This window comes from Mesocricetus auratus, unplaced genomic scaffold (assembly GCF_017639785.1).
Source record: "Mesocricetus auratus isolate SY011 unplaced genomic scaffold, BCM_Maur_2.0 Super-Scaffold_4256, whole genome shotgun sequence".
Classification (NCBI taxonomy): Eukaryota; Metazoa; Chordata; class Mammalia; order Rodentia; family Cricetidae; genus Mesocricetus; species Mesocricetus auratus.
This window is the reverse complement of record NW_024429182.1, coordinates 3139512-3152933: the sequence shown is the minus strand read 5'-3', so window position 1 is coordinate 3152933 and position 13422 is coordinate 3139512. Positions and strand designations below refer to the sequence as shown.

General features: G+C 45.8%; 1 protein-coding gene across 2 annotated transcripts in view; it reads left to right on the top strand.

The window, feature by feature from the left end:
- The window catches only part of Atrnl1 (attractin like 1), a 538539-nt gene extending 526834 nt beyond the window's left edge, over nucleotides 1-11705 (top strand). For both annotated transcript variants that reach the window (XM_040742230.1, XM_040742247.1), the window contains exon 29: nucleotides 9315-11705. In XM_040742230.1, coding sequence (XP_040598164.1) covers nucleotides 9315-9436 — 122 coding nt within the window. In that variant the 3' untranslated portion in view covers nucleotides 9437-11705. The remainder of the gene's footprint in view (nucleotides 1-9314) is intronic.
- Nucleotides 11706-13422: the final 1717 nt, after the last annotated feature.

Genomic DNA, 13422 nt, shown 5'->3' with positions numbered 1-13422 from the left:
GTCCTCTGACTTTGCGGTGGCCTTCAGTTGGCTCATTCTGTTGCCACATAATAGCACGTGGGGGGGGGGAGCAGGGACACTATCTGGTGCCTTGCCAAGCGGCCTCCTGGAGAAAGCCAACTGGGGTCACACACCTGGAGAGCCAGAGGTAACTCTGGGAGCCACCAACTCTTAACAATTTAAAAATATTGCCAGAGACCCTCTGAATATTGGAAGCCAAGAACTCAATTGGCTTAAAGTTGCCATGGAATGTGGGGGTTCGTTGCTGAAAACAGAAACAAGGCCCATGGGCTATAATGGCCGCTTGTGAGCTAGTCCTGATGGAACCTTGACCACCCTGTCCCTGCCTCCCTGGTGCTCCTGCCCTCTGCGCTGCAGACCACCCTCTGCGCTACAGACCACCCTCTGCATCATTCTCCCTTTCCTACTCTTGTGGCCTCCTTCCCTCCAGGGCAGGGTGTCCAGGAAGCTGTACTCACCAGCCAATGGCATCCAAAGGCCTCTTCTGACCCAGTGACTGACGCAGGGGCTGGACCCGTTCCCGCCTGCATGCGTCAGTGCTCAGTGCAACCACATTTGCTAATGCAAAGGCCAAGGCTACTTCCCTCCCCACTGCCCATCCTCACTTTGTCAACAAACCTTGATCTGTGGGCTGCTCTGGTCTTAAACACTGCAGGGACAGCTAGTGTCGCTCCCCACACAAGGTCCTGAGATGTTCCCCGGGGTCACCACAACTACTGTGTCCAGGACACACACACACACACACACACACACACACACACACACACACACACACAGCCTAGCTGGTTCCTTCCAATCATACGCCTCCGCACCAGTGTCTGGATACACAGGCGTCCGCGCCAGAAAAGCCAGGAGTCAGCTCCGGGTCTGCTGAGCTTACATCTCTAACAATCATCCCTGAGCATCCCATTTCGTTCTCCCCAAGCATAAGGAGACCTCATAAAAGGAAAGAGAAGCACACATTGCCTGCATTGTGCCCTCCATACGTGTTAACCGACTGCACCGTCACTCTTGTTCACATACGCTGATGCAATCATGTGCATAGAGTCCTGGGGGCAACCCCTGGCTTAGGACACGCTTTTGATCAACGGTAGCGAAATGTTGTTTTGCGCCAGTGTTGCTGCGGCCTTTATTGCCATTGACAGCAATGAATGCCTTGGACCGTACTGATTTCACAACTCTAACTGTGTGTTTCGCTTTTTGTGTTGGCTCAAAACCCTGCATTCGATGTCTGTATTCAAGCTGTAGAGTCCTTCCTTACGCCTGCAAAGTGAACAGAGCTGGAGTCCCACAGTCTGGGGCAGGGGCTTCAGGTCCCTGCACCCCGCCAGCTGTGTGAACGGAGTTAGTCATTCACACACACTGCTCCATTTTGGACATCTGTGAAGCCAGGATAAAAATAGCTCCCTGACCCACTTCAACAGGATGGTCTTGAGGAGCAGCCTAGAGGGTGAATGAAAAGGCGTGTTTTTAACCAAGAATCGCGAGTTAATCATGAGCCGGATTTGAAATAACTCAAGCAACATTAATGCAAACAGTGCCTTCTCTGCGGGATGCCGGCTGGAGCACGCCAGTATCAGTGATCTTGGCTGCTTTCATGTTCCCTGATGTGTCAGCAGCACACACAAGTCACGCATGTCCTCACGCACACTCTCGCTGTTCTCTCCCCACCATCAGGAGAACCCATGCCTGAGAATGGCCCATGCTGTCTCAGTAGGCTCTGTCTGTGAGTCTTCTAGTCTGACTTTCTGTGTGTTGTTCCCTCATCTGGCATTCCAACTCACACTTGGTTCTGAATGAAGGGATGGATGGATGGATGGATGGATGGATGGATGGATGCTACCATAAGACGGCATCACAATTACACAATTCCCAGTGCTTTCTCCATTCTTTCTTTTTTGGTTTGAGACTTTTCACAGTGATGATGATGATGATGATGGCATTTATTATGCGATAATATAATTATATCATTTCCCCTTTACCCCTCCAATGACCATATACACCTCTTTGCTCCCTTTCAAATTATTCACGTCCTCTTTTAATTGTTGTGTGTATGTGTGAATGTGTGTACATGTGTGTGAAAGTGTGTGTGTGTGTAGAACACCTGTCCAGCCTGGTATATGTGTGAGTGTGTGTGTGAGTATGAGTGTGTGTGTGTGTGTGTGTGTGTGTGTGTGTGTGTGTAGAACACCTGTCCAGCCTGGTGTGTATGTGTGAGTGTGTGTGAGTATGAGTGTGTGTGTGTGTGTGTGTGTGTGTGTGTGTGTGTGAGAACACTGGTCTAGCCTGTACAATACCGCTTGCACATGTTTTTCAGGGTTGGTAATTTGGTATTGGAAAGGTCAGTTGTGCTGTTCCGCAGGGGACACCATTCCTCCTGCTCTCAGCATCCTTGAATTGCCTGGGGTTCTCCGTGTGGGGCTGAGGCCTCCTGGGTTTCCCTGGTCGACTTTGTCTACTGTTGTCCTCGTTCAGCTCGTGTTTAGGCTCCCGTTGTTGCTAAGACTTCATGGGTGTGGGAGACAGTCTCACGGCAGACTCCCTGATTCTCTGGCCCTTCAACCTTGCTTCTTCCTGCTTCCACAGCATTCCCTGTCTCTGGTGCTGAAGTGCTCTGTAGATGTATCCACTGGGACCGGGCTCCACAACTCTGCATTTTGGTTGGCTGTGGTTTTCTGTAATGGTCTCTTGTCTGTTGCAAAAAAAAGAAGTTTCGTTGATGGGGGGTGAGAACCACACTTATCTGTGGGTGTAAGGACAAACACTTAGAATGCACTTGGGTATTAATGCAGTGTCAGTAAAACGGTGTTTGTAGGTTCTCCCCCGAGATCCAGGACTTCACTTGCCCAGGTAGTTGGCTCGGTTTCCAGTGTTGGGCGTGGTTTCTCTCTTGTTGAGCAGGTCCTAGGAAGCTGTTAGTTACTGCCAAGATTCTTGCTATTACTGCACCTTCAGGGTTATCGTGCCGTGGTGGTCATTGTTGTGCTCACAAGCATCATAGTGGTGCAGGGCTCGTGGCTGCTCCCTCTTTTGGAAGCTTGCATGGCACCTTCTGGTTCCATGAGAGCTAGTCCTCAGGGAGGAGGCATTAATTCAGATCTCGGACAGTGTTGAAATCTTAGGTAGTAGGCACTTAGAAAAGTCCTTCTGACACACCCTTCTCCATAACTTGGTCAAAAGACAAACGTACTTGTGCCCTCGTCACTTAGGGATAAGAGCAGTCACTGTGGATAGCAGACATTGAGAAGCACGTCCCCATGAAGTGATAGCCTCTGGATGTTCAGGAGCTGGGAGTTTGAGGCATGTGTAGTTCACTGAAGAACGCTGCCTAGCACCTTACGGCTTGCGAAAATACCTTTGCACACATAAATTTATTTTGTTAAGAAACACTAAAACATAGCTTCTCTAGGCAATAAAAAGTAAAATATGGCCGTTGTCACAATATTGCCACTTTTTAGTTTCCCAACTGGTGATAAGCACTTTGGAATGTTACTTTGGGTCCTGCGTGTTTTGAGACAGAATCTCGTGTGGGCTCAACTGAACCTCACACTTACCGTCTTCCACCCTCCATTATGAGCGCTACACAGAATGGCTGTCTTCGTTGGTTTCAAAGCGGGGAAATTCCAGTTGAGTTTCAAATTTACTTCCCAGCTTGGAATGCAAAGGCTGAGATTTTGGTTTTTGGGTTTTTTTTTTACATGTCATTACTCTAAACATAAAAATTATATAAAAGACCCAAGTGAAATTTCCTGCATGGTAACCAAAATTGAAACTGGTGAAAAATGGAGGACCCATCATGGGGATCCACTTTAAAAGAAAAATGATTTGAGACAGCACATCCCAGCCAATGAGGGATCGCATCATACGAAGTCAAGGGTGAGCTCAACAGTGTTACAGAATGCTGGATCAGGTGTCCATCGAATTTATAGGTTTACTCAAACACTCTGCCTGTAAATGAAATTACACAGTGTTATCCTGTGTTCAAGGCCAGGTGACGTTTTATAAACAGAGTGCAAAGATCACTTAGATTTAAACACTGGTGCCTGTGGCAGCCAGTGGTTTTTAGTAGCTGATGGGAAACATTCCTTTAAGCACTCAGACAAATATTACTGATCCGTTTGTCATCCCAGAGTCTGGAGCACTTGAAGTATTTCGGTTTTTATTCAGCAATGTAACCTTTGGAGTTTTGCCTAATAATGACTTCACTTGTGCTAGCCTTCCAGCAGATAAATTAAAATGGAAATGCACATTTTCTAATTATGCACCCAGCCCTGGCTGAGTATTGGCAAGCAGCGCCGCACTGAACGTTCAGTGGAGGCTGCTCAGTGGTAAGAGTCTGTGTGACATCAAAGTTTCCCAAAGTCACTTTCTTAATCGTGTGAAGGATTACCAAGGCTCTGATCACAAGTGTGTAGCTATATACAATCAGAAGGAAAACATTTAAACATCCCAGCATGGTATTTCCATTTAAATCTGATTACAGTGAAATAAAACTGTAGCCATTAAAGGTTTAGAAGAACTACAAATACAAGCCGTAAAAGAAGACAGATAGTAAATGAGGCAGTAAAGCATTTCAGCAGGGCACACAGTTTATAGCGCTCATTCTGCCTTCCCGAAGCAGACTGTGCAATTCACTGCAGACCCCGCACCACTCTCTGAACTCCACTTAAACCTGCAATTAACCTCTCACGCCTAATGAAGCTGTTTTCCTGGAAAATTAAAATATATAGTGGTGCTTGCTTTTACACAGACTTGGGAGGAAAGCATTTCAAAATGAATGACTTTTTCCCAAGGTTTCTATTCAAATGTAAAATGCAAGCGTGATGTCTGTGTAGGATGCTAGAATGTTCTTTCCAAAGCAGTTTCGTTTGATGTACAATATTTATTACTACACTCATTAATTGTTTTTGCGTAATTGTAAAGAAACACACACATCGGTGATTTTATGATTACACTGTTACTGCCAGAGTCTCCTGTTTCCAATTGGCTTCCATGGGGGAAAGCCAGGGTTTTACAAACAGTCACTAAACTCCTGATGTGTCCCTAGTGTCTGACGAAGATGTATTTGCCAGTCAAGTGTTTGATTATCAGCTATTTATGTTCCGTTCTGTTCTGGACATGCTTGTACGTGCTTGCAGAGAGGCGAAGGTCTCAAATTTTAGGAAGCAAATATAGTTCAGGTCACAACTGAGTCTAATCTTGGTACATTGTTCTCCCCACTTACAAGATGGCTGTAGTAATTTTTGGCACCCAGCACCATGGCTGCCAGACCACGCCCATTTTACTGGAGGAAATCCTGATGAAAGTGCCTACCTCCTTCACATCTTGTTCCCACCTGGGTGACCCAGGGCAGCAGGTCTGCAATGCCGGGAAGTCATGGGGGATGGTCACATGAGAGGTGGACTTTCTCACTCATGTGGTTTAGACTTGGAAGTTAAATAGCGTGTCACGGTGCCTGGTATTTAAGAACCAAAAAATACAAGGAGCTAAGGCTTACAGTAAATATTTAAACGCTAGCATTTTTATTGAGTCTGTGGGTATATATCGATGTACTTTGTACTAGCTCCCAGTGCCTGTGCGTCACCATGATATGGTAAATGAAATTCCTTTAGACGGCCAGTCTAAGATAATGAATTGTTCCCACAGTTAATTGTATTGCCTTGATAACAAGAAACTATTGGAGGCCTAGAGAACACAATAAGTGGGTTTCATCAGATGATTTGTGTGACGTTTTGAAAAATGATCCTCTGGAGTGACCTGATTTTAATGGAACTGCAGTGGCACTCAGCACAGGCCGGATCCGATAGGGTTCTTCCTCCCCGTGGTAATCAGCAGAGGGCTGTCCCAGGAAAAGCCCTGACAGGGAGGAGCTCCGCACACTCCAGACTGGGAAGACAGCAGGGCACCTCTTAGAACCCATTTTTGGGTTACTTTGTTGGCTTGTACCTTGTTTTAAAACACAGAAAAGACCCCCATCTCATCATTGCTGACATGGAAATGAAACCATAGTCTACGTGAAAACAAGTGAAAGCTATTTATTTCAAGAGCCTGCTTTTGGAAGGTAGTTGGTCACCTTCCCTTGAAGACTTGCCAGCGGGCTATGGAGTGGGGAGGCTTCAGAGGACAAGGGGGAAGCTGTTGCGTCCAGAATGGAGAGTGTTGGGTTACAGGAGCTGTGGGGGAGAGGCTAACTACAAGCAGGTGTGCTGCCCAGTTGGTTAGGGTGAACATCTCCCTCTTCCTAGTTGCCCTGCTTTGCAACTGAAGACACGGATCAGGTAGGCTGCCTGGTTATTCTTGAGGCCTAACTGTTTGGGAAGGTAGGCGTTACTGAACTTCACGAGCAACCTGCATTCCCACCAGCGTGACTTCCTGCTTGCTGGCATCCCGCGCTGCTCCTTGCCTCTCGTGGGCTGGTTTTCTGAGCATGCAGCAGGTGACAAGCCTGGGCTCTTGTTTTAGGGTCTGGATATTGTCTGTATGTCCAGTCTGCCCCTCGCATGCAACTTAGTAGGGGATTGGAGAGAGATAACACCCCTCCTTATAAAGCTACTGAGCCAAATTCTCTTCTTGTCATTTAATGAAAGCAGAACAATGAGGCATGCCAATAACTGAAGCTAGAGACTAGGCCTCCCCACATCCACGTGTCCCTACCCAATGCGGGGGAAAAATGGGGTCTGTCTCAGTCCCTCACCCTCGCAGGCAGGTAGGATGAAGACAATGTCTGGTTGTCCTGGGGATTATAAAGTTTGCCCTGTATCAAACAGGAAGAAGCGTAAAACCCAGGAATAAAACCTCTACATTTGACATCCAAGTAACACAAGCACAAGCAATTATTGTCATCTTTATGCTGTACATAATTATGAGATTATGAACTCCCGAGGGGCCAGAAACCATGAGAATCTGGTAAGCGAGTCAACCTTACCCCGAGTGAAAAACTCATTTAACCTATGCACAAGGTTTGAAAGTGACCCTGAGCGTCCTCTGTAACTGCACAGGGTGAACGACACTTGGATACCACTCACCAGAGGATCCCACGGTTCCCAGCATGCTTAGAGCCGTTCCTACAGAGCCTAAGCAGAGTTAATTGTTGATTTCTATAGGACAGCACAAAAAGCTGCCAACTTCAAAGTCAGCATGGCTTTCTATTTTACTTGCGTATTAACTGAGATGTGGTTTATGAGTTTTCAGTTCAATGTGTTCCCACACTTCAGAATCCTGGGGTAAACCCATAGTGTTGTGAGAGGCGGTGCTTTAGTTAGGCTTTGAATTTCATGAACTCCCAAAGACAAAGACACCACGACAATGCTGAACTATCAGAGAATGTCCCGTTTTGGCATCTGAAGCCTTTTAATTCACTCCTGGTGTTACATCCACTGTAAGGGGAACGACATTTGGAGCTACATGTAAATGAAAAGGTACTTTTCAGAGCTCTGGCACGATTTCACATTTGGATGTAGTAATCATCACAGTGAGTGTAAATCACCTCTGTCCTCAGTAAAGGAGTCGTGTATCTACCCTTCTATCTGCTGTCTCCAGTCAAGTTGGTGCCAGGAGCAAATGGGCAGGAAGTTGTAAACTTTGACAGAAGTACTCCAGGGGACCCGAGGAAACGTGAAATCTGCTCCATCTGAACTTACAATTAGGGTGACCAGAGGCTGTGGTTTCTTTTTTTAAAAACTAAATCCATGAAGTAAAGAAATAAAGTATTTACCACGAGTCAACCCTCCCACTCAGTCTGTGGTGCTTCAGGAGTTCACATTGGGCTTGCCAAAGAGCAAGAAGGAGCTTCTTACAAGCTCGAGCCTGCATTATCTCCAAAAAACGTCAGCGTGGTATTAGCATTCCGAAGAGTTCCTTGGCAGCAGCCCCTAGAGGGTAAGTGTGTGTAGTATTCCGTCTCTGTCTAGCCATAGCTGCTCCTCCGCCATGGCCTGCGGTCTCCAGCTGGCCCTGAGTGTATCCAAGCAGAGGACGTCTAGCCGTGAGCTCACCGCATTTCTCCTTCCACTCTGCCTCCCTGTTCGGAAAATGTTCACTCGCCCCTCTCTCTCTGTTCAACATCTTAAGCTGGGGACTTAACTGGCCAACTCCACTGGTCGTACTTCCCCGCTCAGCATCCACTGAGGGTGGATCAGAGATGACCAAAATCTACTGTGAGGGAACCCAGTGGCCTCTGGCTAAGGCCCTCTAAGGTTGGATGATCTTCCACAGGCCGTCTTTTGTCCCATTCATCCTTCATTGTCACTTCTTTCTGTTCAGAAAGCCCCGCGTTCTTGCCAGATCACATAGAAGCTTACGTAGAATAAACTGACCATGAGAATGAAGCGACTCAATAGCATCTTATGTGGGATAATCCCCCAAATTAAGATCACGTGAAGATGCCCGAGGATGTTAGGACCAGCTCAACTCACTTCAAAGTCAGTTCTCCAAGACCTTGGCCTTCTTCTGTCAGGTCTGAAGCAAGGCCAAGCATCCTGGCCCCTGTGGTGAAGGATGTGGATTTTAGACTACTTTTTTTGTTTGTTTGTTTGTTTGTTTTTTACTCAGGAATTATAAAGCTCTACAGAAACAAAAGGGCCATTCTTGCTAGGGGCAGGGAGGATAAATTATGGTCACACAGGATTTTCAGGGAAACAAAACTATCTGTGTAGCAATATGGTAGCTCTGTGATGTGAGCTGGTGGAAAGCCATGGGCCTGCTAATAATGGAAGCCACCAACCTCAAGTGGCAATCTTGTATCAGTGTCCAGTTTTTCCAGAAACATAACAGTGCTCAAGGAAGCCAACCTCAAGTGGCAATCTTGTATCAGTGTCCAGTTTTTCCAGAAACATAACAGTGCTCAAGGAAGCCACCAACCTCAAGTGGCAATCTTGTATCAGTATTCCATTTTTCCAGAAACTTAGCAGTGGGAGCAGGAAGCCATCAGCCTCATGTCGCAATCTTGTATCAGTGTTTAAAACTTAACAGTGCTCCAAGCTTCTTTTAAAAGACGCATCTAATGAGTTTTATTTGTAGAAGTAACCTTGGAGATTCCCAGTCCACCCGGAACAAACTGTTCCACACAGAAATGAGGTGACGAGTTGTGTCCACAGCCGACTGTCGTGCTTCCTCAAGCTCTGACTCAGTTGCCCAGTGTTACAGCCAGGCAGCTGCTTTGTCCCTCTCCTGTGTGTTGTTCTCTGGTTCGCCAGTAAGCACCTGAACACTTCCTAGCCAAACATTATCCAGAGCTGTCCATCGCAGATGTCTTTGTGAACGTCTAAATGCCTCTCTCTCTCCTTTCTTTCCAGGCCTTGCTATCGCCAGTGCCCTGATAGACATTTCACAGCAGAAGCCTTCTGATAACAAAGACAAGACTTCTGGAGTCCGCAACCGGAAACACCTCTCCACACGCCAAGGAACTTGTGTCTGAGTGGAAATCACTCCCGTGCTGTGTGCTGGTTTACTTCACAAATGGCTTCTATTAAAGCTGTTCTGCTGCGGCCTTGGGTTTTACAGAGGTCAATGTCCTATGATCCGGGGCCCCAAGCTCAGTTCCCTCTAAGTGGGCGATGTCCCAAGTGGCCAAAGAATGCCAGGGAGTTTTTTAAAGTAACAGTATTGATGGTCACAAGTGATAAAGTCAGTTTTTATGGCTCCCTTAGGCTTAGAGCTAACATAACTTACTATGGAAAAAGATGTATATTGTTTCTTAATGCAGATGGAAATATGTAATTCATATAAACCAACTGTTTATATCCCAAGACTTTAAAGAAAGACATTTTATAATGCTTGAATGGTGAGAAATGTACAGTTTTTGCCTCTTAGCAAACTTAGATTATTTGAGTATGAGTAGGAAATGAACAAATCATGGCAGCTGTAATTGCTGTTTTGTCTCATGATAAATATGAAAGCAAGGCTTTTATTTAATAAGCTGTAGGTCATGTGGTTAAATTCTTCATGTGACCACATAGTATCCAGAGTCAGTTTGAGAATGTAACAATTTCCAACTAATAGGAACCTGGACCAGAGAGAGAGTTGGTCTGGATGCGTGTGTGGCAGGAGCTTCCTTAGAATTGTGAGCATGGGGACATTCCTGAAATGACAGAGCATGGAAAAGACTGCCTGGCAATCAGTGTCCCCTCCTCCCACAAACAGCCTCCAGTTCAACAACCAGAAGACTGCCAGCATGGTCATTGGATAGCAGAGTTTCTGGTGCCGACGGTAGTGCTTTGGTTGCCTGGGAATCTCAGTGCCACTACCCAGCCAAAGTGTTCCTCTGGGTCTCCACCAGAAGGTGTCATTTTCTTCAAACCTTCTTCTATTCCCTGGAATTTATTTACCTCTTACAAGTGTTAACAAAACGTATCTTAAAGGTGAAACTTTCCAAGTTCCCTGCTACCAGCTTCTTCCAGTAGAATGCAGGCAGACAAGAAGGCAGCCCGGAGAGCATCAGCAAACTCCATCCCCGATGCAACCGCACCGCAGTCACACCGTGCGGTGAAATGTCCACAGTTCAAAGACAAACTCGTGGGTGGCCACATCCGAAACATCCCTAACGACACAAAGTCCTGAAAAACAGCATGAAGGAAAAGCTAAAGGGCAGCTCTCACATGGAATGGTCATTTGTGTGCTAACGCCGACTGCACAGTTCACCCAAGTTCAGTCTGGAGTGGCTGTGGTTGACTTCAGGGTGAGCACAGGCCAGCTGAGAACAATGAACAAGAACCCCAAAGCTGCTGCATACTCTGTAGTCTTGTTTGATATGAGAGTCGTCGCATCTAATCAACGTTAAGTACTGTATGCACACTTTCCGTGTCCTTCGGAATTCTGGAAGGGGATGGCACTTTACAGTTAACGCCTCATCACTTGCATGCCAGGGTTGTACAGTAGCAGAATATGACCCTATTCCAATATCAAATATTTATTTCAAATTCCATGTATACATAGCTTAATTTGATGAGGATCGAGTGTACTATGTAACAGAAATGACCACAGAATATGTACATCTAGCCATGACTGTCTTATTTTGATAACTAGCCCTTTGAATACAGTATATATTCTTTATGTTGGCATGATAACTTCACTATATTTTCCATGCACTCAAAATCAGATGAATTTGTAGAATAGTTTTAGTAATTTTTCTCTACAGCCTGTGGGGTTTGGATGGGAGAGGGAGAGCTGTTTGCTGGTCCTTCCCAGGAGATTTTTTTTCTCTCAGAAAATTATTAGAGCTGAATTTGTAATTGTCTCCTAAAAATAATCAAGTAATGTGATCAACTTCTTTTGAACACTTTACATGTTGATATATTTTTTTTAACCCATGAAATAATAAATTGGGCAAAACCGGTCATTATAAACATCTAGTCATTTGAAAATGAAACAGTTGCTCATTTTGTTTAATCCCCAACATCTGTCACTGGAGAAAGCTCATACGACGGAAAGAGAAGTCACCAGACCCGTGTGAGTCATCACAGCTTCCGGCAGTCATTACCAGTATGGAGGAGCTGTCCGCTCTCATCCACCGTGAATCCCACAGGGTTCTTAAAACTTGAAAATTTGAATTTCAGAGAACTATGGAATTTAATGCAATGTCACACTCTACCGTCAACTCTGTGGCCAATTATGCAATATGTTCTTGGCATATAAAGCTTTTTACTGGAAATAAAATTCTTCACCCCAGGTGAAGTTTGCCAAAGGCATCATTCTGTGTGTTCTGCTCTTCCCTCCCACCTCCCCAAACGCTTTATATTAAATGCCTCCCCTCCTTAACAATCAAATCGCATGTATGTGCAGAATCTCCCTGAGAAGTTAGGAGTTCAAACGGTTGATTCTTTTGAAAACGTCTCTAATGGGATTCTTGGTTATCTCAGCGTAGAATGACTTGAGGAACACTCATGGCGGAAGGTCTCACTCCGCTAGGTACAAGCACTTTCAGTCCACTGGAATTGTGTTCAGAAATTAACTTAGGAACATTATGTGGGCAACTAGAAGAATCCTACTGAAAACACAGTATGTTTGTGTTTACCAGTTGGTTTAGTGAACTTTATAGAGATTAGAGTTAAAGAGAGTTAAGAGTCCCATAATTGCTTTGAAGGAGTGAAAAGTTAGTGACATGCAAAAAAAAAAGCGATCTACATTGTAGTGTGCCCTGTGTGTGTGTGTGTGTGTGTGTGTGTGTGTGTGTGTGTGTGTACATGGCAGGTATCTCCCTCAGTCATTCTTCAACGTTCCACCTTACTTGATTTGATCCCATTTGACTTTTGAGACAGGATCTCTCACTGAGCCTGGCGGTTGCTGACTTATCCAGAATGGCAGGCCAATGACTCCTGGGGATCTGCTTGTCAGTGTCCCCAGTGGACTCTGGAGGATTGAACCCAGGTCCTCAAGCTTGTGGGACAGACACTTGGCCCACTGACCCATGTCCCAACCCTGTCCTGTTCAACAGGAAAACATTAACTAGAGCATCCATCCAGTCAATTCTGCTGTACTTTCTGATATCTCATTTTCTTCGTGCTCATGAGACAGAAGCCCCTGTGTGGTGACCATTGTCCCTGCCATGGGATCATTTAGAGAGTGTCTGCAAGAGGTGTGTGGTGCTGGGACAGTTTTGAAGCCCGAGTCCTTCCACCGGAGCCCCCTGTGGGCCCAGAGGTAGCATAGCTGGTGCAGTTATGGGGCCACCAGGCCAGTTCTTCCCTCCCATCTAGTAATTTTTATGCATCCTTCCAAGTCAAGTACGTTTGTTCAGAAACACATCCTGTGCCTCTGGGATCTGGAGATTTCTAACCCTGCCTGACATTTGCAGCAACAGAACGAACGCTGGTTCTAAATCCGTGGTTTGGTTGAGCATTTTTTTATGTGATGCCTGGATGACATCTATACAGAGCCTCAGTGCCATTGCTCACCCACAAACAAGACTTGGTTGTTTTTGTTTTTTTTTTCATTTTTTTCTCAGTGCCCGAAGAACTACCAAAGAAGCAGGTTTTGTGTTTTAAATGCTTCAGAAGCTGGGAACCCAGCTCCACTTTTAATTGCAAAACTCACTTGCTTCCTCCCAAGAGTGAGCTCAGGGTTTAATCGATCATAAAGTCTTCAGTTAGGGCAGATTCCCATCTTCAGACTCAAGGACGACGGGGTGGCCTGTGGGACACTGTGCTCAGTAAGCTGCCAGAGGCCCTTACTGACAGACGAGCAAAGGGACACACTGCCCTGGGCCTGAGCTGCCTTTGCAGCTCCATGGAGTTCTTTAAATTAAGTCATCCCTCTATTTCCTAATGCTTTGCATAATGTTCCAAGGACTCAGGCCACTGTATGCTCAGCAGTGGTTTCCAGAGGTACACAGTTAACATTTTAGTTTTACCAAATTCCTTAAAATAAGAATTATGATTGTAATTGTGTGTGTGTGTGCGCGTGTGT